General features: G+C 32.8%; 1 protein-coding gene across 1 annotated transcript; it reads left to right on the top strand.

The window, feature by feature from the left end:
- The first annotated feature begins 10,315 nt into the window (after positions 1-10,315).
- LOC111395394 (homeobox protein knotted-1-like 6) lies at positions 10,316-18,296 on the top strand. Its single transcript, XM_023021371.1, has 5 exons — positions 10,316-10,887; positions 11,046-11,165; positions 11,288-11,399; positions 17,528-17,766; positions 17,953-18,296. Exons 1-5 carry the CDS (start codon positions 10,543-10,545, stop codon positions 18,109-18,111), a joined length of 975 nt encoding a protein of 324 aa, XP_022877139.1. The 5' UTR covers positions 10,316-10,542; the 3' UTR covers positions 18,112-18,296.
- The last annotated feature ends 8,932 nt before the right edge of the window (positions 18,297-27,228 follow it).

The following is a 27,228-nucleotide window of genomic DNA, read 5'->3' as shown; positions in this document are numbered from 1 at the left end:
TATTGTTAATCAAAAGTTAAAATGCATTAATTATATTGACAGTAATACCATTTACTAATTTTTAAGTAAATAGGTTTTACTCATAAGTAAAAGTAATGTACTTAATATTTTAAAAAATAAAAGTTACTTTAAATTAAAATTAGAAACATAGTAGTGGAGGTCCTAACTTATTGTCTGAATTACAATTTTGTCCTCACTCTTTGAAGAGGAACTTGTTCCGACCTTAAATTTCTTTGGATTATATAATTATGAAGTATTGAGTCCAAGAATTCCTTCTTAAAAGAACAATCTTGCTATCAAAAGTATGAGCACGAGCCCATGTATATTGACTAAACCAAAGATAGATCATCATGAAAGTTGACTATCGAAAGCAGTGGCAAATCCAGAATTTTTGGTCAACTAGGACGGTTGTCCACCATCCGCCGTCATTTTCTACTTTTCATTCAACCAAAAAAGGGTCACTAGATGCAATTTTTGGGTGCTTTTGCATATGTCCAAAAGACAAACTTAGCCATCTTTCTTCCACAAACAACGTATTAAGGAGCATATTACATAATGCAACTAAGTCTAGTGCATTTTGGTTTATGAAAAGAATATAACAAGAAACCAAGGATAAAATTCAAATCATTTTTATAGCTTCAAGTGTTGAATTATTATCTTTCTACACACAATTCCGAAGGCACCAAGCTTAAGAAGTCATGAGATAAAAATAGAATCTTCAAACGTACATAAAAGCCTGTTCAATAACATAATTCAGCACTACCTATTAGTCTACCACCATAATTTGAAAAGAAATAAACAATTGCACGAGAACAGCAAAAAATACTCAGAATTTAGTCCAAAGGGCTCAAATCATTTAAAGTCTCGTTCAATAATTATAATTCGTGCGAGCACAAAAACAACTATCCTCCAACAAAAAAATTCCAATAAAACAAACATACACACATGTACAACAAAACATCATCAGTGCTAAGACATAAAAACCTTGTATAGACACTGTAAAATAACTATCATACACCTACATATAAATTTGCACTAGTAAATCATAAATCATAACTCGTGACTCACACTTTCACAGTCATAACATAAATCATAAATTATAAAATGATAAATAAAAAAATAAATTAAAATCTAAAAGAACAAAGACCAAAAATTGAAAAAAGAAAAGGCAGTCAACTAAGACTCACGGGGTCAGTAGCAAAGACCAGAGAAGCTCGTTCGCGACTCGGCGCAGCCAATAGCAGGTCGTAGGGGCATGGTAGGGAGGGATTGAGATGGGGTTTGGAATTACAATTCGTTCTCTCAATTTGCAATTGAATTAAGGGTGTGTTTGATTGCGAATATGAAATTTGTATAGAAAAGAAATAAGTTCTAAGCAATTGAACTTATTTCTATGGAAATTATTAATTAACTGTGTTTGATTGATTTAATTTTCAACCTAGAAATTATAATAATTGTCCATTTTTTATTGGTGGGTAGATGAAACAGAAAGGGAATAAATGAGAGAGAAAGAGAGAGTCAGTTACTTGGAAAATAAAAATCACCCCTCCCTAAAAAAAATATTTTTCTTGTTTTTGAGGAAAATATGTCACGTGATCAAGAGTTGGAAAACATTTTTTATGAAAAAATTGCAATCAAATATCCAAAAAGTAGGAATTTGAATAGAAAAATGACGTTTTGCATAGAAAATAATGCCAATCCAACGCACACTAATTGTTATAATTACATAATATATACCCAGCAGCTACATCCAATATTTTGGGCCTACATTTAAAAAAAAAAAAAAAAAGGAAAGAGAGGCCCAACAGAAGAAAAGGCCCAGAATTAAAAAGAAATAGTACCTGTCATCTTCCAAGTTCCTCAATTCCTCTATGCGCGGCGCCTGAACTTTAATCTTCACGATTCTCCCTTGGCTCCGACAACAACTGTAAATTCTAACGAAGCCAGCACACACTACCGCGCTCTCCTGCTGAGTGCTGGCTCCGCCACTAATCGAAAGCCTTTTGGTCTCATTTAGTGTTCACAACTTGTGGAACTATAAGAAATAGCCAACAACATGGTATTAGAGTAGAAGCCTAGGTTGATCTTGTGAATTCATATTTCATCAATGTGAGAGCTCAAAGTTAACATGCTCCATAAGATTGTGTTCGTTTGAATCTTGAAATTCGAATGTTTATTTAAGATTTTAGATGGTTCAATAGCTCATTTGAACTTTTTAGATTCTAATATCATATGGAATTTTGTAGTTTTATATTAAAATATCAATCTTATTGGGAAGAGAGATCTGAACCTTTAAACTATTTTTCACATATTTAAATAATGTAAAACTTTAAGCTGGATACAATCATTCAAAGTTATGTTAAAATATCAAGTGAGACGTGCATGTCTGCCTTTTTTAGGGGTATACTTGCTGAGAAGAATGTGCACGGACTAAATTTAGGAGCCAATAAGATAAAGTTTTGAGTGAGCGAAATCCAATGGATTCCTCGAGCCTTTGCTACCTTCTTGGATAGGTCATGGTTCAACGTGTTCATTAATTTAGCTCATATTTGACGGACATTATTGAGAAAAATGATATTTTCAATAATAATATTTTGGAGAATTCGTGGTTAAAAAGTAGAAAAAATTCGAATTTACGTGTAAAATATTTTATTATATGAATATGTGATTGAAAATGAGTATAAAAACTAAATAATTTTATTCTAAAATGAGACAAATAAGGACGTGATATCAAGCTCACGGGCGGTGCTAAAGTTACTGTACAACTGTGGCAGACACGTTTGAAAAGAATGCTACTCAGACCATTCTAAAACAAATAAAAAAGAGAAAGCAAATGGTATAATTTTTTGATAAATATGGAAAAGGAACTAGATAGAACCCTTTTTTGTTCAGGAAAACTTGCACTTTTTGTTCCCAATCTTTGCCAAAGGTACAAATCTATCATCATTTTTTATTTAACATAATGAATCCCTAATCTTTTAATTATGAAAAGAATCAAGCTATAAGTACATCGAGCTTGAAAGCTCGGTGTACATTAGACTCACATTGGAGGGGTCCGCGCCCAACGTAATGAATCCCTGATCTTTTAATTATGAAAAGAATCATGCTATAAGTACATCAAGCTTGATAGCTCAATGTACATTATACTAATATTGAAGGGGCCCACGCATTATTTTATTGGGCATGAGCTCCTCACGCTTGTGAGGAAAGTGTCAACTGAGTTGTCAAACTCGACTGTGTAAATGCCTTTTTTGAATTTTTAAGAAGTCCCTTTGCAATCAGTATTTTCTGTATATTTTCCCTTGGATTCCCTGTCCGGTTATGGTTCACGGTAGAATTATATACGCAACTAGGAGATAAACGAATCAACGGTTGGATTTGGAGAAGAAAATTATCCAACGGTATAGACTGAAAATAGACAGCTTTAACTGTCCTTAACATCAAATCAGATCAAATCAATCAATCAATCATGTTTGCTTGTGCAGTCCATCAAACTTTTCAGAGTAGCCAAATTCTATGTTCCTTAGCCTACGATTTTAGCCTTTGAATTAACCACAAACCATCGTGCCCTTGTTCGAGCTGGGAAAAAATGTAAATAGTGATTTTTTATTTTTTTTTAAGAAAATATATGATTAAAAGATAAAAAAAAAATCGATTTATGTATAAAATTATTTTATTAAAAAATATGTAATTAAAAATAAATTAAAAAAAGGGGGGGCTCAAACAAGGACATATGTAAAAAATACTAGAGTTTGTTTGGGAAAAGTTTTTAAAAAATATATATTTTTTAATTATATATGTTATGCAAACTTTAAATTTTATTTATTTTTTAATTACATATTCTTTGAAAAATCACTTTCAACTTTAAAAAATACTCCCAAATAAGCTCTTAGTAAACCCAAATTATTTTTTTGTCTAGTTCTCAAAATAATGGACTTCTCTCTCATAAAAATAACAAGAAAGTTGTTGGAAATAATCGAAGAAATTAAGGTCCGTTTGAAAGTGATTTTGAGAATTGATTTTGTGATCGTTAGGAAAAAAATGGGAAAAAGTCAAATTTTACGACTGAGTAGTGAAATACCAATCAAAAATCAGTTTTTTGGAGGTTAAAAATCACTCCCAAACAAGCTCTAATACTAGGTTCCATTTGGCAAATCCAATTAGATGGTATAAATTTTTAATATAAAATTATATTGTTTCACAATCATTATTTGGACAAAATGAAACTTTGAATATTAACTTTTAGAGAATGTACAATTAAAAAATAAGGAAAAAAATTTAAATTTACGTACAAAGTATTTTATTATATGAATATGTGATTGAAAATGAGTAAAAGATCCCACACTAATTTATGATTTTATATTGAACTCTTTGTACGGTCTAATAACTTGAACCAGGTAAGTGGAATTGACCGTTTCAAAAAAGAAAAATAAAAATAAAATTTATAGATTGTATGGTATTGTATATCAATTATGTGTGTGTATCATAAAACTACAGTTTTTTTACTCTATTTATTCATATTGGTAAGTTGGTTTAAAATTCCTTTTGAGTACATCCAAATGTTCAAGTCCCTATCTATTCATGCTATGGCTATGGAAAAAATTACCTAATTTGTAGGTTAAGTTGAATCGTAATCATATTATGAACAAAATTTAAATAGGAAGTGAAGATAAATTAAATGCATCTCATATTAAAAGGTTGAACCCCAATCCTTGAGAACCCCCATCGTTCCGTCACTAGAGTTTTGTGAGGGATGTAAATCGCGGGAAGTATTCCAACAGGCTAGGGAACAAGAGCTACCTATACATTGCGCCTACAAGAAGTCAAATTCTATGTTTCAGGAATCGAACCCCCACACTACGGCTGCCAGCAAAGCATGAGATAACCTCAATCCTATTCCTTGCACCACTAGGTTATGCCCCGAGGGACGATTAAATGCATCTCATATTGATATTACTTAGAGTAGCCATAACAATTTTTAGCTATTTTAGAAAAATTAATAAATAAGGGCGTTTTTAATTTCTAAATAATATTTTAGTTTTTCAATTTACTCTCTCTTTTTTTCTTTCATCCTCATCTCATTATCTAATAACTCAACAAAGAGCGCGACTTGGATGCCAAAGCCCATATACCATATGATTTCTCAACATGATTGAGAATCTTAGGAGTTCAAATTTAGGTCATGTATGGGTGAAATTATAAGTTCTTTATAAAATTGAGATGCAATCAAGTGAAATATAATAGTAAAAATATATGACTAAAATTTATGTTTGATTTTGAAAGATAAATTAAAAACTAGAATTGGGCAAAATAGGAGGCCTGTTTGACAACCGTTAATTTTTCTTATGATTTACTACATGATCATTTTCAATTATACATTTACACAAAAAAATATTCTTCGTGTATACCAAATTTTTTTTCTTATTTTTAACCGCACATTCTCTTAAAAATCACTATTCAAAATCTTTTTTCTACAATAATGATTGTCAAATAGGCTCCTAGCGTGGCATGCTTTCGGAACTCGTGAGTCTTGAGATGCTTTATTTACGCTATCAAAGGCTAATATGACAATGTTCTAATTATATTTGGTCAATGAAATTTTATGTATTGAAATTTTGCTCGAATTGAGTCGAATAAATCATCATAAGTCTTTCCCAACATTAAATCAATTATTCTGTGTGTATAAAATAATATTTGACAGAAAAATTCCAAATTACTGACATGGGGTCCAAAGTACCCACGCACTCCTCTCATTGTGTGTGCGGTGTGCCTTGTTTAACCTCCATGAAATCAATTTCGTACACAAAGTCGTCCCCAGGGCACATTTTCAAGTGGTAAAAGGGGAAAGTGGAGAAATTCAACTTTGCTTGAAGTTGCCGCGTCAAGGGTTCGAATCCTGAAATATGGATTTGGCTTTTGGGTAAGTGCAAGTGTACAAGCAGTCTTCCACTCTATATCGTTGGAGGCATAATCTGCGATTTACCTCCCTCACGATACTCCAAGACAGGGGAGGTGGGGGACCCTTAAGGTTGGGGTTCAACCTTTTAATTCTGTACACAAAATGCAATTGACATTAAATTAATGATTAGAATTTAATAGCTTTGAATATTTATTATACTTGTAAACCAACTAATAACAAAATTAATATATATTTCGTATATATTCTTAAATAATATAATTATAAGATATAAGTAAAATTTAATATATAAAAAATCCCCTAATATTTGGGTCAGTTTGAAGTCAAAGAAGTTTGGGAATAAGGCACCTTTTGAATAAGATTCATGCTTATACTAACAAAAACAAATAATAAAGTTCATATTCAATTAATGTTACATGGATGTTCACATGTTTAGTCTCTATTTCGAGTTTGATTGAGGTTTATATGTCTTTTTTCAAAAAACAATCTTATACAACAAATTCAACACTCAAATTATAGTATTTTTCACTTTCATAAATTAAATAATTTAGATAATTATATTGATTTATATTTGATCTTCTACAGTGTTTTCACTCAAATTTAATTTTTTTCATCAAATATAAGCAATTAATTCCATATATATCTACATTTTGAATATCGGAAATTAGACTGAATTCATTGTTTTTAAATTAGTAAAAGAACCAAAATAAACACTATTTTTTTACTACAAGTGGGCTGTTTGATGTACCTATTGAAGCTTTAGTTTTTTTTTTTTTGGAAAAGGAATTTTCCATTTATTTAAAGAGGGTATTTTTCTTATTCTAATTTTATATGATAGAGAATTTTCCTTTACAGCAGCATGTTATACCTTATTCATGCAAATCAATTAACATATTTTAATAAACTCGAGTAAAGGTAGAATAACTTTATGTTGTAACTTCTTCTAACAAGTTTGAAATCACAGTCTTCTATTACTTAATTCAATTTTTATTTATTTGTTTGTTTATTTATTTAAATAGTTTGGCTTCTTTTTTGATATATCCTAAATCATCGTCTCTTTCATATTTTACCTTATATATATATATATATATATATATATTTTCTAGTTAGAAGTAATAGAGGGAGAATACTGTAAAAAAAAATTGTTGAACTATGAGAAAATATATTACTAATTAGATATTCATATTAAAAATTTAGTTATACTTGTAAATCTTCGAATAATTTTCACTCGTTCAATATTTAGCATGATTATTTTGCACAATCCTAATATTCATTATGCCACTTTTCTTGAGACAACCTTATCCCCACCTCAACCTTTCTTGTTTCGTTATGCATCACATGTGAGCCTAGGAACAAAATAGATATACCTATATTGCCGGCCTTTGTGGATTACTCTATTGAGATCTACCAACGTGCTAGGAAAGGTGAGGTAAGGGATGGTCGTTATTGCGGAGGTGGAGAAGATAATAGAGCCAAAATTCAAAAATGAAGATTAAAATTGATCTTACGTTGAAGGTTGGATAATATTTATAAAATTTTATTTCGAGTATGCTAGAACATGATTTGAAACTTAACTTTTATCATAAACAGAAGTGCTTCCATTTCTAACCCTTTAAGGTGGTAATGTGACAATTGTCCCCTCAAACTTTAAATAGTTTTCCTTAGAAAGCTTCTATGCATGTCAATATAATCTATTTCCACTATTCATTTAAGTGTGGTAAGGGGGGAAAAAAAAGGAATAAAATGTTTGGAGGTGAAGAGAGAGATTCTTTTAATTTTTTGAATTAGGTTCGAGTGCAGAAAGCAAAAAGGATATGGGATCAATTGTTGGTGCAGTTAACCCTTACTGTGCATTTTTATATATTAGGGAATAAATGGGCATAATCCCCAATCCTAATTACGGCGCAAAGTTAAGATTGTCTTAAAAAGATACTATATGTGCATATGAATTTGCTCATGCTTCAAATTTTATTAGTAGTTGCAATTCAAAATAACACGCAAAAGCTTATACTACAATAAAGTAGGACTTAAAAAAAAATATATATTAATAGCACTACCTTTTTATTGTTGGTAGTTTGTTTTTTACATTTACAATTGGGGAACGGTAAAAGAAGTAGTATGAGAAAATTTAAAAATCTTACCATCAGCTGTGATATTAAAATTCGATACATGTGGCACCCGGGCCATAACTTAGTGATGCAAAGAACAGGAGTGAGATAGTCTCAACTTTGTTGACAGCCGCAGTGTGAGGGTTCGATTCCTGAGATATGAAATTGGACTCTTAGTGGGCACCAGTGTATAGACAAACTCTTGTTTCCTGACTTATTAGAGCACATTTCTCGATTTACCTCCCTTATGATGCTCTAACGATGGAACGATGGGGACACTGAAGATTGGAGTTCAATCTTTTTAAAATTCGATACATGTGTGGTGCTCTAGCCTGTTGCACCAATGTCAATCATGCAATAAAGTTTTTAGTGCTGAACTGCGGCTGTTTTTTATAGTAATAAATATTATATATAGTGCACCTGAGTTAGGTAACGAAATTTAGCCCCTGTTTGGTTTCATTAAATTAAACTTCATTTTTTTCTTTCTCTTATCAATCATATATTTGTTAATAAAATAATATTACACGTAAAGATTTTACCTTCTTTTTCAACCACATATTTTTCCAAAAAATTACTATTTTCCTCGTTAAAATGTGGAATAATGGAGCCCAAACAGGGTAATCCAGATGCAAGGTATCTTATGAGAGGATTGCTCTTCATTTCTTTTTGGCAATCACGAACTCAGCTTAGTAGAGAAAAGTAAAGCTACCTTAAGTCAATGAAAAAAACCAAGAAACAAGAAATTAAACAACTCTAAAGAATTACGAGCACAATGGAAATTTCAGAACATGCTTCAAAGTTAATTAATGAAAGTTGAAACTGAATAACTGTTTCTCAATCATTTGGTTGTCAATGCTATTTAGTGCTTTGGAGACTTCTCCATGGATAAGGATGATTTGGTTCAAGCCTAAATCATTTATAAATGGCTATAATCATATTTATAAATGGCTAAAATCATATTCAATAACACATGATCCAATGAACTCACGAGTTCTATTGACTTATCAACTTTTAATTTTTATCTATTTATAAATCCTTTCCAAACAGAGGCAATGTAGTTTTTTCTTATTCTATTTGAGAATGTTTGAGAAGTGTTCATGAATAATTTAAATTATAAATAGATATAAGTGAGTTGCGAATAATATTTATGGATCTTTCAAAATGCATGGATAAAAAATAATTTGAATTTTTATACTTAAAAAATATATTACTAAATGTAGCCCAAAAAATAGTTATTGCTTTTTTCAATTTTTTATTTTAACTAGTTTCTCTCCAAATTATTATATTATTTGTCTTTATTGAAAATTGAAATACTTTGAATGAATTTAATTATAGAGAGTGATTTGACTCTCGAAATTTGAAGAGCAAAAATCATTCTTTATTTTTAAATATTAATTTGAAGAGTCTATTAAACATAATTTTAAGAGTTGACTCTTTAAAATAAAGAATAACTTATATTTAAATAGTCTCTTGAAAATGTTTTAAAACAAAATGAATACTAATGCTACAACAAGCAATAAGTTCAAAAAAATCAATGGAAGTACATAATTAAGAGCAAATCCAAGTGATTCTTTATACGAAAATAATCTCTAAAGCATTCATGCTTAGCTTATGTTAAGTATCGACAACATGTCACAACATTTAATTGATAAATAAGTTAATGGTAAGTCTCATGTATTTAATGATTCGCCAATTAAATGGTGTACCATACCACCGATACTTAACATAAGTTAAGCACCGATGCTTATATATATAAGTAAGAGTATTTTATATAATAGATAGCATATTTGAGTTTAGAGAGTAGACATTTTTATACATTTCAACGGTACTCTCTTTTTGGATTCTTAATTTGACCTTTCTCAATAAATATTTATTGATTTATTCTTATATTTTATACATAATTTTTTATATGTCAATGGCTAATAATTTAAATGTGATTTGAATAATTCAAGAAGTTAGTAGTAAAATCTAAGCTTATTAGATGCAATATTTGTAAATTAACATTTGTTTGAGTTCCATTATTTTCATTAAAAAACATTTTTCAACGGTGATTTTATTTCATTTCAACCACACATTCTTCATTAAAATAATATTACACGTAAATTAATTTTTTTTTATTTTTTATTCACACATTTTTTATTAATATACTATTTAAAATTGCATTTTTTTGGCAAGCAGGAAGCTCAAACAAGGGCTAAAATAAAGATCCGTTCTTTATTTCAAAAGGTTAAAATAAAAATTCTCTTATAACTTATTTTAATATTAACTCTATTATATTTTGAGATTTTATATTCAGAAAGTGTGTTGAAATGCTCCGATTTTAGTAATGGAAAGAATGGGCCTCACTCTCATGAATTGAGCATCTCTCTTCACGAACACCACCATTTCTCTCACTTCATCGAAGTCTACAAATCTCCACACATACATAATATAGATATACACTACCTTGAATTTTAATGTCGTTGTGTTAGAGAAACAATTTTCTTCTTTGATAATTCTTGTGATTTCAAGGGTCATATGGATGAAATGTATGGCTTTCATTCGACGTCTGACTATGCAGACGAGGCGTTGATGTCACCGGAGAATCTGATAATACCGGCGGAGTATCATCAGCAATACTATAGCCTTATCTCATCATCAGTTGATCATGAACATCATCGAACAGGAATGGTTGGATCCGATGATTTTGCTGGAAGTGGTTTCCAGTATTCTGTGGTATCAGATGTGGCGTCTGTTAATATTCAGAGGGAAACAGGCCCTGGGGATGATCAGGATGAACAGGGTTCGAGCTTGATCAAGACTAAAATTGCTTCTCATCCATCATACCCCAAGTTGCTTGATGCTTATATCGATTGCCAAAAGGTTTAAGCTTTCAAAACTTGCTCTAAGGGCTTTTCTTTTCGTTTGATTGTATGATCGAATATTGGCCTAAAGAGCCATCTTCTTCCTCGTCAAATTGCAGTTTCAAGTTATATTTGATCATTAACACGAATTCGGCTGCATATTTTGTTCAATTTCAGGTTGGGGCACCCCCAGAAATAGCATGTTTACTGGATGAAATCAGACGAGAAAAGGACTTCTGTAATCGAGATGGAACTTCTACATGCCTCGGAGTGGATCCTGAGCTCGACGAATTTATGGTCGATCGCTCTTACAATCACACAGTTTTTATTTTTTATTTTTTAATTTTCCGCCTTCAAATTTTTCTGTTGAACTTCTGGTTTCAAGTTGTATCAAGTGTTGAATCCTTCTTGTTTTCTAGGAAACCTACTGCGAAACATTGGTGAAGTACAAGTCGGATCTATCAAGGCCTTTTGATGAAGCAACGTCGTTCCTCAACAATATTGAAACACAACTGGGCAATCTTTGCAAAGGTGCGCCTCTCTCCCACGCACACAGTGCTTCAGTTTATGATGTTTGTTCTTCTCTGTGTTGTTCTTGTGTAATTGCTAAAGAATTTTGGCGCAAGTTTTTATAATCAAAATCCTTGGCTATGAAATAATAACTAACCAAAACCCTAACAATGGAAGAATCCACTTTCTTGAGTTAGGGACTGTTTTTTTATCCTTACAGTTCTTACTCTGATTGAATTTGTGAATCTGAAGTGTATTATTTGGGTATAATTCTAATAAGCGTCTTTCCTGTTAGTATAGGAAAGAGTTCCTTAGAAGTTTGAACAAAAAGTCAAGGGAGTCTGCCTTGCAACAGTGATGAAACCTTTCCCTTTTTCAGTTTAGTTTCATGAAGGGGTTGATTCACTGCTGTTAAAGATACAGAAATAATTCCATAATATTCTTCTGGATCATAATATTATCTGGGCTAATTTTATGACTGTCTGAATTATTTCCACAATAGTTTGGTTGTGCAATTAGCCATTGATCTAATTGTTTGAGGTATGTCTCTTTTAATTGTTTTCGACGAATAAATCTTGGAAAAGAACCATATAAGAGAATGCAGATGCTCTTTTAGCTCACCGAAATTTGAATACCATGTCAAAGATGACATTTTCGTAGTCTAAAATTTGATAAACTCTATTCAAGTGTGGCTGAAATATACTCCTCTTGATACATTTTTGGTTTCGTTTTAAATTACTTGACCACAGCTTTGGCCCAATAAGATTTATGATATTCAAAAATCTCGTTGCATTTTGAATGGTCATAGACCATTGTTCTAGTATTTAAAGGAATTTATTTTTTCTTCGATCTGTGAGATAGAATATAGTGTGACAACTATGATTATATGGTATTTTGTTTTTTCTGTCGGTTGGAAGGTTTTTATTTGATTGAAAGACATGTTGATGAAGGTACTCTTATGTTGTACTTAATTGTTTGTTCATATTCCACCACTTGCCCAATAAATTAAAATAATAAAAATACTCTTCCAGTTTTGAAGTAATTGATCCGTATCTTGATTTCTTGAAATGTGATGTTATTGCTTTAAAAGATGTCTGATTACTCTAAAAAAATGTTTCAAGTTCCAATGGATACGATTGGCCAAGTGTTGATGCAAGATATAAATGAAATAAACATTGGGAAATGTCTAATTTCCAATTCGTTGGCAGTTAAAGCTATGTCTTCTCTGTAAGAAAAGTCATGTAGGCAGTTATAATTTATAATAAAATTAAAGAAGATCATGGTATCTGACTGGTCTCACGTGACATTCTTGATCTTGTGCATGCTACCTAGGTTTTGCATGTTTTACATCTAATTATTTATCTTATGATCTCCTTAAGTTTATAGCCTGGCATAGTTTGTGCGGTTATATAATGCCGACAATGTGTACTTCAAGAATGTTAAGTACGATTAGTACATCTATTTAATTTGGTTGCTTATACAAATCCTCACTTTGTTTAATCTTCAAATCTACATGAACTGTATAAAGTTGCACTGTTTTATGCTTCTTTATCTGAAAGAAAGCCACCGATTTTGTTCATCACGAGGGTTGTGCATTTGGCATTAGTATATTTATGGCAACAGCCTTAGAAGTACAGTGCTAATCTGGTGATGAATATAATAGAATTATCGAGGAAAGGGTTGTCGATTAAGGTATAATTAAGGCTGGTAATGGTTGAAAACTACAATTAGTACTTTTTGTTTTAAAGTATAAGTTAACTTTTCAGTTAGCCTCGTCTCCCCATTCTTTTTGTCTCCTTAATCTTCATGCTTTACACTTGTAACCTGTAGCAATTTAGATTTTATGTAAAGATGTAGATTTTCGCTCGAATGTTGTATTAACATTTATTTATATGCATTTATGATAATTTTTCTCTTCAATTAATGGTGGAGGAGAAAGCTGTGGAGGGATACTTAGTTGTAAAACTAATACAGGTAATTCTAAGGATTGGGAGAAGCTGTGAGAAGTTCAGTTTCAATAAGACATGATTAAGATATATATATTTTTTACAGATTACATGAAGAATATCTTTGTAGAATGATAGGACTTGAACACATTCGTGACATTCTTGTGTAATAGTCATATATGGAGTGTTAAGAAGCTGAAAATCTTTGTCCAAATAAGTAGGATTTACTAGCAATCTCTTGAAGCTACACTGTTGGCCAAAATTTTCCCTTGTGATATCCTCCTTGGATCATTTTGTTACAGACTCTCAAATTACACGAGGGTTTCGATAGTTCTTAATATGATCATTGTTTTCTGCAAGTTTTGCCTATGCCGGCATTGTTGGTGTCTATTCATTAGTCAAGTGTTAGATACCTTTATAGTCGGTTTTTGTGCTGTTAACGAGGCTATCGATGAAACTTAAATGAACACAAAATATCAATGCCTATGTCTGGACCAGAGTGGCTGATTATCCTCTTGGAATCAACATTTTTGCTTTCAACTAGCTTATTGGAAGTTTGTTAATCCGACCAGGTATTTTTTGCAGTAATAAGCTCTCGTTTGCTATTTCACTTTTTTCGAGTTTCTTGACTGTTCAGTGGGTCTTAGCTGATAGTACATATTAGATTTATCATTGGGATATTTTATCTTACAAATCTATTTACTGTCTCCTCTCATTTGGTCATGTTTATGTGGACCTTCTTGTATAGTTTTGTTACTGTATCTTGATATGATTATTGATTTGTGCACAAGTTTAGAATTCAAGCATATTATGATGCTTGTGCTATGTTAGATGTAGTTGTATTGCACACTACCAAAATTAGCCATCATTTCGCTTTTGGGAAGATTATTAAAACCCTGTTTTACTAAAAAGAGTTGGGAAAATGAGTTTTGAAATAGTGATATTTTTGGAGAATGTGAGTTTAAAAAGTAGAAAAAATTTTGAGTTTACGTGCAAAATATTTCATTGGGAGAATGTGTGATTGAAAATAAGTTGGTAAAAAAAAAAATTTGGAGAATGGTAGACAATCAAGGTTAAGCGTTTCTTTTCCCCTTGGGAACAGGACGTTCCTAGGCTCAGGCCCTTTGGTTAAAACTCCGAAAGGACTTTTTCCTACGGGTTTTTATCAAAGTAACCACTTTCCTTCCTTAGAGTCGTTATTGGTAAATGGTCATCAGAGTTTGTGAACCATTCAAACCGAGGATCCTCTTTGTTACCAGACGACAAACTTTGACTCGTAAGATTTAATATCATTTTCTTTATAATCGTGTCAATTAAAGTCGAGTTGTGACACTTCTCGAACACACTCTAAATGAATAGGGAGGGACATGTAGATGATAGATGAATAGTAGAGAGGAGGGTCCATAGAAGTGTGCAGGAGTATATAGTGAGGGCATATGGATAGACAGAAAAGGTGGGGTACCCTAAACTTTATTGGGTAGCCCGGATAGGACGGGTGGTTAACTTATATGGACGCCCGGGTTTTGCGCTTCGGGTTGGCCCACTTCAGATTTCAAATCAAACACATTTTACTCTGTAAACGCACTGAGTTTGTTGATAAACAAAACCTCTTTTGGCTAGTCATGGGCCTTCGTGCCGGATGATATAAATAAAACGTGTTTTTAGCCAAATAGCGTTTTCAGTTCCTTTTATGTACATTTGAGATTGCGGTTTAATTATTTTCTTTTATTTTTTTCCCCTCGAATAATTGATACCTTGATTTAAAATTAACCTTTGACGTGTTTGGTGTTTTGTTTTAGATGGGTTATAATGAATAAATTGTGTCATCTTCTACTTTAATTTATTTGAGCCTCATGCATATTTAAACATTGTTTTGAGTTTTGACATCATTTCAATCATACATTTTTCAATAAAATAATATTATACACAAATTTAAAAAATTTTCTTATGTTTTAATCTTATATTTTTCATCAATATACTATTTAAAAATACATTTTTCTCCCAAAATGGGGCTCAAACAAGGGATTGTTTAATAATGTATCTCCTCTATCTTACCAAACAAGGAAAAAAAAATATAATTAGCCAATAATCGGTTTTGTATAGCCCATTTTTTAGTGCTTGTTCGGTAGAAATTATATTTTGATTGAGATTAAGTGTAATGGGTTTCACAAAATATGTAAATAAAATTAATAATTAACTTTGACTTCACATTATAAAAAGATTGTAATTTTGCTTTATTTTATTCAGCAATTTTAGTTCTTTTTCCATCATAGTGAGAAAACGTCCTAGGATAAAATAAGCAACTTATGAAGGTCATAGCAATTGGCCTCCGTTTGGTTTTGATTTTTCACCAAAAAATTAATTTTTTGATCGTTATTTTTCTAAGTCAGTCGTTATTTTTAACTTATACATTCACAGATGGAATTCACTTTTCTCTTTAATGGTGAAAAAATTGATTCTCAAAATCACTATCGAATAGGCCATTTGAAAAGAAATGGAGAGAAGTTGAAGCCAAACATTTTAGGGTTTGGCCATTCAAACAGAGTCAAATCACAGACCCTATCAACAGGACATGAGTCACCTCGACCCTTCATCTGAATCTCATTTTTTTATCAAAGGCCAGGCCGAATCACTTATTTGATACTTAAATGCTTATTTTTTAATCACTTATTTGATGCCCCACATATCCCATATTGTTCTCTTTTTGGTGGGAACAAAAAATTGACCAAATTCACCACCCACTTCAGTGGGCATTTAGATAAAGAAACTGTGTGGGGCATTGGGGTTATGGAGTTCCATACAATTGATTTTCTGGTGCTGTCTCTTCGATAAGATTTGTCTTACAGTCTGCTCAGGCACGACATAGTTGTCTAGGAACCGGGACCCATAAAAATACATAATTAAAAATTATAGAAAAAAAGGCCAAATAAAAATTACTATAATATTATTACTGATTCAACGTAGCCATTTTAAAATCACCAAGCCCTGTTTCACAATCGTTATTTTGGAAAAACAGAATTTTGAATAGTGATTTTTTGAAAAATGTGTAATAAAAAAAATAAGAAAAATCTTTTAGTTTACGTGCAGAATGTGCGGTTAAAAATAAATATGTAGAAAAAAAAGTTTAAAAATAATGGTTATCAAACAATGGCAAAGTATGATATAGAATATAGGTCCAAGTTCAAGTGTGTTATTCATTTATGAAAACCGTGCACATGTTATATTTTTTTGATGTATTATGAATTCGGTATGCAAGAGAGCAGAGTTGTTGAAAAGTCAAATTTAATGTGGAAACTTTCTAGCGAATTAAGCTTTTAGACGAGATATTGAAACAATAATACGATCTTCTTTCATGCTAAGAGGTGTTGATGCATTTTGGTATTGGTCCCATGCGCAGTTGTGGTTTGCACAATGAAATGGTAAATGCATTATGTTTAGTTTTTGCATTTAGAGCTTGCTCTTTATGTACTTGTCCATATATATACGTAAAATATTTCAATTTCATTAACTTAAATGTATGCAATGATTATCCATATCATATTCAAGCAAACTTGAGGGTATATTTTTTTGTTTGATTTCAATTACTTCTTATGACTTGTTATGTACTTAAAAAACATTTACAAATAGGAAATTGCTGCTCAAACAGGGATAAAATCCTGTGTTTGAATCTAGGGGCCGAGCTGGCAAAACCTCGACCCCCGTGTGAATCACGTAGCCCCCACATGATTGAAGATCAAGGGCTGAGGTGTTGCCACCTCGATCTCGGATTTAATCCCGGGTTCTGAAGTTCTGTTCTTACAAATATTTGATATTTGTCATTAAGCTTTGTATAGTACTAATTAATCCCATGTTTGATAACCATTATTTAAACACTTTTTTTACATACTTATTTTCAATCTCACATAACGAGATAAAATATTCTGCATTTAAACCAAATAATTTTTTCCTACTTTTAATCACACATTTTTCTAAAAATCATTATTCAAAATATTGATTGTCCCAAGCAATGGTTGTCAAAATAGGGGCTAAGTCACTTTAAGAAGGAGAGATTGGAGAGGATCCAGGATTTTTTCATGGCACGTCTTGTTGAACTTGTTGTTGGCTTTATTTTGTGCTCCAATGTTGATTATGCGGACTATGTTGATTTTTGCTCGAAGTAACAAAACCATCATCTATGGTTACCCTTTTTAATTCTTTGGCTAGATGATGGTGGTCTATCCTCAGACGAGGAGTTCAGTGGAGGAGAAACAGAAGTGCAAGACACACAGGCTAAAAGTGATAATCAGGAGCTCAAGGATAGACTCTTGGAAAAGTACGGTAATCATATAAGTAGCCTAAAGCTAGAATTTTCAAAGAAGAAAAAGAAAGGAAAGCTACCGAAAGAGGCAAGGCAAACATTGCTTGAATGGTGGAAGGTTCACGATAAATGGCCCTATCCAACGGTTAGTATACATTCAGCCTTGCATTCGCACAAATTTGTTTTCTCAACTCTTTGGCAAAATTGTGCACAATACATTCAGGGTATGTTTGGATAGGACCAAACGGGATTAAGGCATTCAACAAAACTTTGCAATGGGAGTTTTTGTTACTTTTTAACATTTTATTACGCGTTCAAATTTCACATACAGGAAGCTGATAAAATCTCTCTGTCCGAATCAACTGGTTTGGACCAGAAGCAAATCAACAACTGGTTTATAAATCAAAGGAAGAGGCACTGGAAGCCATCAGAAAACATGCAGTTGGCTGTAATGAATAGTCTTTCTGGCCCATTTTTCTCTGAAGACTGAGCAAAACATGCCCATTGAACTGAAAATATTACTGGATTCTAATGTTTGGCTCATGTATATTTTTAGATCAAGTTATTACCAGATTACTGGATAGAAATGTTATGCATTTGTATAATTTAATACTTGGGGAAAAGACTTTAGTATTTATTGATGAAGTTCAATATTGAGGCTTGCAATATTTTTTAGAGGCTTGACTGTCTACTTTTGTCATTTTTTTCGACCCTGTTTGCTTATATCTAGGGTACTAGATAATTAATTGTTTTGGAATTAACAATATTTACTATGATCATGAAATTCCGGTGAACAACTCAAAAATTACATAACTCTTCAACAAAGATGTCGAGTCTTTCGAACGGAGACCAACTAAGATCTGTAAAAGAAAAAAGAGTAGACGAACATTACTAGGATCCAGACTACCAGGAACTCCCCGCTAGTTTATTTATGCCCCTTTGTGTATGGTGAAATTGCAAACAATTATGAAGCGAAACCATTAAGAGTCTAATTAGAACCGTTAAAAAAAAAAAATTGATAATAGACCTTAATCTCAGCTCGATTGACTCTTGATGAATACTTCGAGTGGTATGAAAAGAGAGTGTTCTTTCTGTTAGCATGAAACTTATCAAACATAGACAACTCGTACATGTTATGTAAGATCAATTGAAAAAGTAAAAAATGTACCATCCTATCGAACAATTCTTAAACCATACCCCCCTCTCCCCTATTAATTGCTAGACTTGATCAAGGATAATATTCCTTTATCCCCGTTTTGTCCTTGCTCTCCCAAATATTGTACGGCCATGTCACACTAGAAGTAACATAAATTCTATTAAGTGTACTACTTTTAATCAACATGGTTTTGAAACCAAACCTAGCTAGGAAAATGAGAATGTTGATCATTGCTTATTGAAAACCCTAACCACGAGGTTACCCCTTTAACTAGTGGCAGAGGGGGTTGGAGGCCAGGCGGGGGAGTGGTCATCCATCCACTGGAATTTGGCAAAAAAAACATATTTTTCTTAAATAATCTTTATTTCGGACAATTTGTTTGGAAAATTAATTTCTTTTATTCCTTGCTCCATTATCTGATAAAGAAACACAAAACTGGTGTTGAAGATGAAAATTTATGGATACTATAGGAAAAACCCAAAATTTGCTGTGACTAGTCTATATATATAATAAATTGAGGCAGATGATAAAGCTTTAATTACATTTTTCCAGCATTATTACAAGATTAAACACCAAAAATAAATGATTCTCATCTCACTCATCATCGTACATAAAATACCGAGCAAGCTCCACGGCCTCACTTTTTGTGCCGTTGTTGCCAAGCAAATAGATACTTATTGGGACAGTTTCTTGGCCAAATTAGCAAGAGGAAAAGTTTCGCCAAAGTTTGAAAGTTCAAGGCTTACACCGTATCTAAGGCAGCGTTTAATTTCGTTTGTAATGTGCCATTGTCACAGCTCCAAGTGAAAGCATATTTGATTCAAGTTCTTTAGCGAGTGATAGTGTTGCACTAATGACATCTCCAATGGGGACTTGCTGGTTGCTCCATTGACAATAGTGTTGCAAAGGCCCTTCGTTTTGAGAGCTTTTGCTGAAATGACTGATGTGGAATTGTGTTGCTGCTTTTGGAAACTGGAACAAGAATTAGCCAGGAAATAAATAAATATTTTCTTTGATTCAATTATTGTTAGATGTTCACGTGAATGTAAAAGATGGATTTAAAATTTGTTCAAATCAATATTCAATTTCTTGGTTAGATTTTGATCACTAACCACCGGCTTTTAATTCATGAATTTCCAACTTTTAATTCAAGAACTCGACACTTCCAACCATCAAGTCTTCTATGATATCCTCAAAATATAGACTACACGATATATTGGCACCTTTTCAATTAAGCTCTGTTTTTAGGAATTAAAAATCAGACTTGTAGTAGATTTTGATAGAATTTAAGAAAATGTGTAGTGGAAAAGTTGTAGATCCAATGAAATATATAATTAAAACTAATTGTTGACTTTGACTAAAATGAAAATCTGAATTTTAATTTCTATCGAAACAAGAGCTATGTACAAAAAAAAAAAAAAAAAAAAAAAATTCCCCAAATTTAGAGTTGAAGAATCAAGAAAAATCAAGCAATTTTTTCCAGTTTTCTTTTGCAAAGAAAAGGCCCCATTAAGCCCTCTAATTAAGTACTAGACTGGGAGTTTCAATCCAAGTCTCATCATGCCATAGATAGTTTAATTGCACATTTAGATCCTCAACCTTAGTCTGAATCTTTCAAAATAATTGTAATTGAGTACAAAACTTTATAAAGCTACTGCTGGGACCTGCTCGAACATATATTTTTCAACCCCCAATAGTTAGATTATGTTTAGTCTACCCTAAACCATCAAATCTAATGATTAGTCTCCTTTTTTTTCTTTTTTTTTTTTTCGTTAAAGGCAAAAGACTGCACTATCAAAATATATAAAATTACAAATGTTAAAATATCTACAATATTTTCTGTGACATTGTGTGTATGTTTCATCCTCATTCGAGTTTTGATAATTAGGTGGGGGCAAAAATGACTGCTTTTCTAATTTGATTATTCTCACTAACTTAAGTTGCATTTTCTTCAATGGTTGAAAGAAATATATCAATCACTTAACCAATGTGCGCGAATTAGTTTTGGAGTGATTGAATTTGTAGAAGTAATATGTGTTGATTCCATGCATGAATTGTATTTGTGGAGTGTTTTTGTCTATAAGGTGGAAACTAGGCATTGATTGTATGCGAGGGCTCTAATCCAATTACTCGTTCTAATAATGGGATTCATAACAAAGAATACACACACAAACACACACTATAATGGGATTTATAAGGAATTGTATGACTGTTCTTAGTTTTCTATGGCTAAATACCACCCAACTTACAATGTATGGATGAGTAATTCAAAGTTCTCTTTCGATTGATTAAGGCATAGATACGTTTACTTAAAAACAGATAGTGTTCAAGGAAGTTTTTAAAATGAAAGGATAAACACAGAGAGATTGATTCATAGGTCAACAACATATTGTAAAACAAATTTTGTGTGATTCAGATTTCGATTCTGATATAAATCTGTTTAGTGTTATTTGACTTCATATTTAAATGGTATAATTTTAATTATATCTATTTGTTTTATTTGTTTGCTTAGTCCTAATTAGAAGTAATGGGAATTCATTTTCTGAAGTTCTTTTAGATGAAAGTCCAAGGAACATCTAGGGATAAATTAATGTTGATCATGGCTTTAATTTAAGAATAATGTTATTCATAGTCATCCTACGTGATAACTTATTATTTGAGGCATTAACGAATAACAAACTAATAACAAGCTATCACATAAGATGACTATTGACAGTTGCTGACTATGAATAATATTACTCTTAATTTAATTCTTATTTTGAGGATTGATTATTTATTATTCCCTTATTTCGTTTTGAGCTTAATCATTATTAGAATGTGTTTGTAATTTACTATTGCTTTCGAAAGATTTGATATAAATTAGTATAGAATAGTAAACAACATAGGGTCCTATTATAGATGAATATATCATTATGCTCTATGAAATTGCTGGGTAGTGATCTTTGTGATTTAGCTCATGCTTATATATTCGTAGGTTAATTAGAGATAATTAAGTAAATAATATTATATATTGACCTCGAAAGAGGCTATTGATTAATATCGGATCACTGAATTTCAACGCAGGGCTATAATATATGAAAAGTGGTAATTGATAATTTTAGTGTTTTATATGAAAATGGTGGAAATTTTAGTGCTTCATATGATTATTAAAATTGGATAATTGATTTTTAACCTAGACAACAATTAATCAATGACGGATAATTTTAATCATATGTTTCATAGGACATACATCTTTTCAATCATACATTTCATCGACTTTTATCAAAATATATTCTATATCGATTGTGGTAAACTAATAATACTATACATGATGTAATAACTTGCATTTATATTTGAAATTAATTCAGAACTACCTAGAAATAAAAGTTATAAGAGTCCAGAAAAGTAATTGCACCCTTTTCTTATTTATGATCATTGTCTCATAAAATTTAACTAATAGTATTGAAAATGCTTATTAGACGAGTAATTCAATAAGAACTTTCACTCCCACGGTTAGCGGTAAATTCACACTTGCAAGTAGCAACAAAATATCAAGCAAAAACATACTACAAATGTCATAAAATAAAAATAAGAATGTTAATAAGCACTGTGTTAGACATCATGTTGTCAAACGACCTCCCGGACGATGATGTAAACCAGTTTTATTAGTCGACATGAATGACTGAACGATAAATTAACACCGAATAATGGGATAACCCGACTTAACGTTGTTTTACCTATTGGATGGCTAATAAACCTTTGTGGCTTGTTGGTGTGCTATTGGGCCATAACCCTAGTCGAGCCTACTTACCATATGTATAACTTACCTTAGTTTGTCATTGGTCTACTATATATATTGGTAACTCTCTTGCCTTCTATTTGTCCCGTTTTGAAAGAACCCGAGAGAGAGAGAGAGGCTGCCTTCTTCTTCATGCACCCTACTGATTGATCTTCTCTATCTCTTGCTTGTGTCTTTGTGACCCTTACCTATGTGGTATTCATCCTTTGTGAGTGAGCAAACAACAAGCAAAAGGAAGAAGAAGCAACCATAGGTAGAACGTGAGGCGGCGGTCGGGTACCTTCGGTTTTGGTGTTGATTAGGTGTTTTAAAGGTTAACTGAGCCCGAAAATCACCTTGAGCAGCTAGAGGAAGATCCTAACATCTGGTATCAGAGCGTGATTGGCAAAAATCGGCTCAAAATCGGTTGATTTTCGCGTATTGTACCCGAATCTGAAATTCTTCAATTACTCACAAACCAAAGCTCGGTTGGACAAACGAAGGCCATACCCATTACCAGCAGGTCGAGGCATCCCTGGTGAGGCGGCGCGTGGGCGGCAATCCGACGAAGCTGTCTTCAGGTAACTTGCTTGTTTCGATCTCCTGAACACGCTGATATACTTTGTTTTGTGTTTCAGGTTACACAGAAAAAGTTGGATGATTTTGCCCCTGGTGTGACGCCGACTGAAATTGAACAGCAAGCTCGTTTTTCTCCACTCTACGAACTCAGATAGGTCCGCTCTGGTAAATTGGCTTAATCCATTTAAATTTAGCAATAGCAAGATCATCGTGTGGGGTGATCGTTAGGTTTTGGGGTTACCGTGAAGGAGTAACCATTGCTTGTGCTAGAACTAGGATTACTTACATTAATTGAGTGCTTGTTCTTTTGATTTAAGTGCTTGGTATTTCTTGGTGGACATAGCGTTTAGGTTCATTGTTACTTTTGTAAAGAATTAACAAGATATTACCTTATCACGCTTCCCAATACTATTTCGTATGGTTTAATTAGTGTGTTAACTAATGACATTTGGGAATATTTAATGGTAAAGGGGACTTCTCTATTTGGCAACAAAAGATGAGAGGTATATTAGTCCAACAAAAGGTGTCAAAAGCCATCGAAGGCAATTTTGCACCTGACATCTCAAAAGAACAAAAAGAGGAAGTCGATGAGCTTGCCTATACCTCAATAATATTACACTTGTCTGACGCTATCTTAAGAAAAGTGGGAAAATTAAAAACCACCAAAGAACTTTGGAAAAGATTAGAAGACTTATACTTGCTTAAATCTACACCGAATAAACTCTACCTACTCGAACGATTCTTCAGCTTTAAGGTGGATCCTTCAAAGGATCTCGACGACAATTTAGATGTATTTAACAAATTGGTGCAAGATATTGTCAATTGTGACGAAGCCGTGTCTGAGACCTATAAGGCTATTATCTTGCTCAATTCAATCCCGGACTCTTATAAAGAAGTTAAGAATGCCATTAAGTATGGTAGGGACACGTTAACACCTGAAATTGTCGTGGATTCTCTTAGGAGTAAAGAGATGGAAATGAGGGTTGAAAAACAGGATAGGAAGAGTGGAGAGTTGTATATGATGCGAGGTAGAACTCAATTTAGGCAAGCCAGTCATGATGGATACTAAAGTAGTGGCGAATTAAGTAGTAATAGTTGGAAAAAAAAGGGGAATGGTAGACCTAGGTCAAAGTCTATAACTAAGGCTAGAAAATGCTATGGCTGTGGAGGCACAGGGCATTTTATAAAAGACCGTCATAAAGAAAGGGGAAAACAAAAGGTTAAGAAAAGAGATGAGGTAAATGTGTTATCCTCTACCTCCGATACCGAAAACGGTGAAGTCTATGTGAATACACTACTGAATTGAATCTAACTACTAATTCTCACATGCATGAATGGATATTAGATTCTGGTGCGTCTTTTCATGTGACGTCTGAAAAGAACTGGTCTGAAAACTTGCAAGAATCTAATGATGGGCAAGTAGTTCTGTGTGATAACTTTGCCTATATAATTGCTGGAATTGAAGATATAAAGATAAAATTTAACACGGGTTTTGTGTACATGTTAAAGCAAGTTAGATACATTCCTGAATTATTTGGGAATTTGATTTCAGGAGGAAGACTTGAGAAAGACAACTTCACCGGTAAAATTGGAAACGGTATGTTTAAAATGATGAAGGGTGCGTTAATCTCTATTAAAGGAATCAAGAAAAACGATATTTACATCACTACTGGGGAAGTGATTAGAGGATTAAACTCCTCTATTTCTTCTGTCAAAATCGATCACACACATACGTGGTATAGAAGGCTTGCACACGTAGGCATTAAGGGACTTAAGCTACTTAATGAAAAATGTGCATTTGGTAATGACTGTGTGTCTGACCTATCGTTCTGTGATCACTGTGTTCTTGAAAAGCACCATAGAGTGTCGTTCTCCACTAGTACACATAAGGCTAAAAGCATGCTTGAATATGTGCATTCTGATCTGTGGGGTCCTGCTAGTAATCCTACATCGGGTGGGAATAGGTATTTCCTATCTATCATAGATGACTACACCAGGAAAGTGTGGGTCTATCTATTGAAAGACAAAACTGAAACCTTCCATAACTTTAACAATTGGAAGAAACAAATGGAAAACCAAACTAGCAAGAGGATCAAATTTGTAAGGACAGATTACGGCCTAAAATTCTGTAATGCTGAATTCGATAGGATGTGTAAAGAAAGTGGAATAACAAGGCACAAAACGGTTCCTTATACTCCCCAGCAAAACGGGGTAGCAGAAAGAATGAATAGAATCATACTAGATAAAGTGCGCTGAAGTTCTAGGGTTCCTAAGTCATTTTGGGGTGAAGCCGTTGTAACTTCCTGTTATCTGATAAATTTGACTCCATCGGCTGCATTAAATGGTGATACTCCACATGAGAAATGGTCTGGAAAATTGGGTGACTACTCAATGCTTAAAGCGTTTGGCTGTGCTATCTTCTCTCATCAAAGTGAGGGAAAATTAGAACCTAGAGCCAGGAAGTGTGTCTTTCTAGGATATCCCGAAGGGGTTAAGGGCTATAGGCTATGGGATAGAAGCCAAAAAGGAGTTAAGATCATCATGAGTAGGGATGTCACATTTAATGAGAGTGAGATGCCTTGTCTAAGGAACAAAATCGAACCTGTAAGTGAAACTGAATCAGGTGAAGAAAGAAATCGGTTTAAAGTGGAGTTAGGAAAATTTAACACATCAGTAGCTAGTACTTCGAGTGAGGTGGAGATTCAGGTCCAAGAACCTGAAGAGGAAAATGAAGTAGTGATAAAAGAGCATCCTGAAGAAGAAAATCCATTAGCTAACTATAATTTAGTTAGGGATAGAGAGAGAAGACAAACGAGAGAACCTAGGAGGTTTGGGTTTGAATCTGAATTGGATTTTGCATACGCTAGTTACGAAGAACTAGTTGATAGGGAGCCAAAAACTTTTGAAGAGGCTATGAATAGTGGTCAATCTAAGGAGTGGCTTAAGGCTATGAAAGAAGAGATGAGCTCTCTAGAAAAGAATCAAACTTGGGAGTTAGTATCGAGACCTAAGAATAAATCAATCGTTGATTGCAAGTGGGCCTTTAAAGTTAAGGAAGGTACTAGTAGTACAGAACCCTTAAGATTTAAGGCTAGGTTAGTAGCGAAGGGTTACACACAGAAAGAAGGTGTTGATTATAACGAGATTTTCTCACCAGTTGTCAAGTACACTACTATTAAGGTCATGCTCGCATTGGTTGCGCTCTTTGACTGGGAACTTGAACAACTCGATGTAAAAATCGCTTTTTTACATGGAGAGCTTGATGAACAAATCTTTATGAATCAACCAAAAGGTTTTAAAGACAAGTTAAAACCTGATTATGTGTATTTTCTGAAGAGATCCCTATACTGTCTAAAGCAATGACCTAGACAGTGGTACAAGAGGTTTGATTTCTTTGTACTCACTATAGGATTTCAAAGAAGTAAATTCGATCACTGCCTATACTTTCAACATAACGAGACTGATAACAATTATTTGTTCTTGTTGCTCTATGTGGACGACATGCTTTTAGTTGGATCATCTCCTAAGTGGATAAATAATATAAAAGCAGACCTTAGTGGAGAATTTGACATGAAAGACCTAGGAAAGGTTAAAAGGATTCTAGGCATGGAAATAGAATGAAATAGGTCAAATTCCATCGTATTCTTGCATCAGTCTCCATACATATCAAAGGTGTTGAAAATGTATAATATGAGTGACTACAAACCTGTCACGTTGCCTCTTGCAAACCATTTTGTTCTAATTAAAGAACAAGCTCCCTGTAATGAACGTGAAGTGGAATACATGAGTAAAATTTCATACTCAAATGTGATTGGTCCCATAATGTATTTGATGGTTTGCACTAGACCGGACTTAGAATTCGCTGTTAGCACTCTCAGTAGGTACATGTCTAATCCAGGTCCTGAACATTGGGAAGCATTAAAGTGGCTTTTAAGATATTTGAAGGGTACAAGTGACGTAGGTCTAAAATTTAGTGCTAATAAGGAAGACGTGAAATTAAAGGGTTTTGTAGATGCTGACTATGTAGGAGATAGGGATGGTAGGAAATCAACTTCCTCTTACGTATTCACCTTATCAAATTCGTGTGTTAGTTGAAAATCACAGTTACAACACAT

Source organism: Olea europaea, chromosome 1 (assembly GCF_002742605.1).
Source record: "Olea europaea var. sylvestris chromosome 1, O_europaea_v1, whole genome shotgun sequence".
Classification (NCBI taxonomy): domain Eukaryota; kingdom Viridiplantae; phylum Streptophyta; class Magnoliopsida; order Lamiales; family Oleaceae; genus Olea; species Olea europaea.
This window is presented reverse-complemented; position numbering and strand designations above follow the sequence as displayed.

Coding starts and splice junctions, on each gene's coding strand:
- LOC111395394 (XM_023021371.1), top strand. CDS start 10,543: ATGGATGAAATGTATGGCTTTCATTCGACGTCTGACTATGCAGACGAG. Junction 11,400..17,527: donor ACTGGGCAATCTTTGCAAAG/GTGCGCCTCTCT, acceptor TTCTTTGGCTAG/ATGATGGTGGTCTATCCTCA. Junction 17,767..17,952: donor ATAAATGGCCCTATCCAACG/GTTAGTATACAT, acceptor TTTCACATACAG/GAAGCTGATAAAATCTCTCT.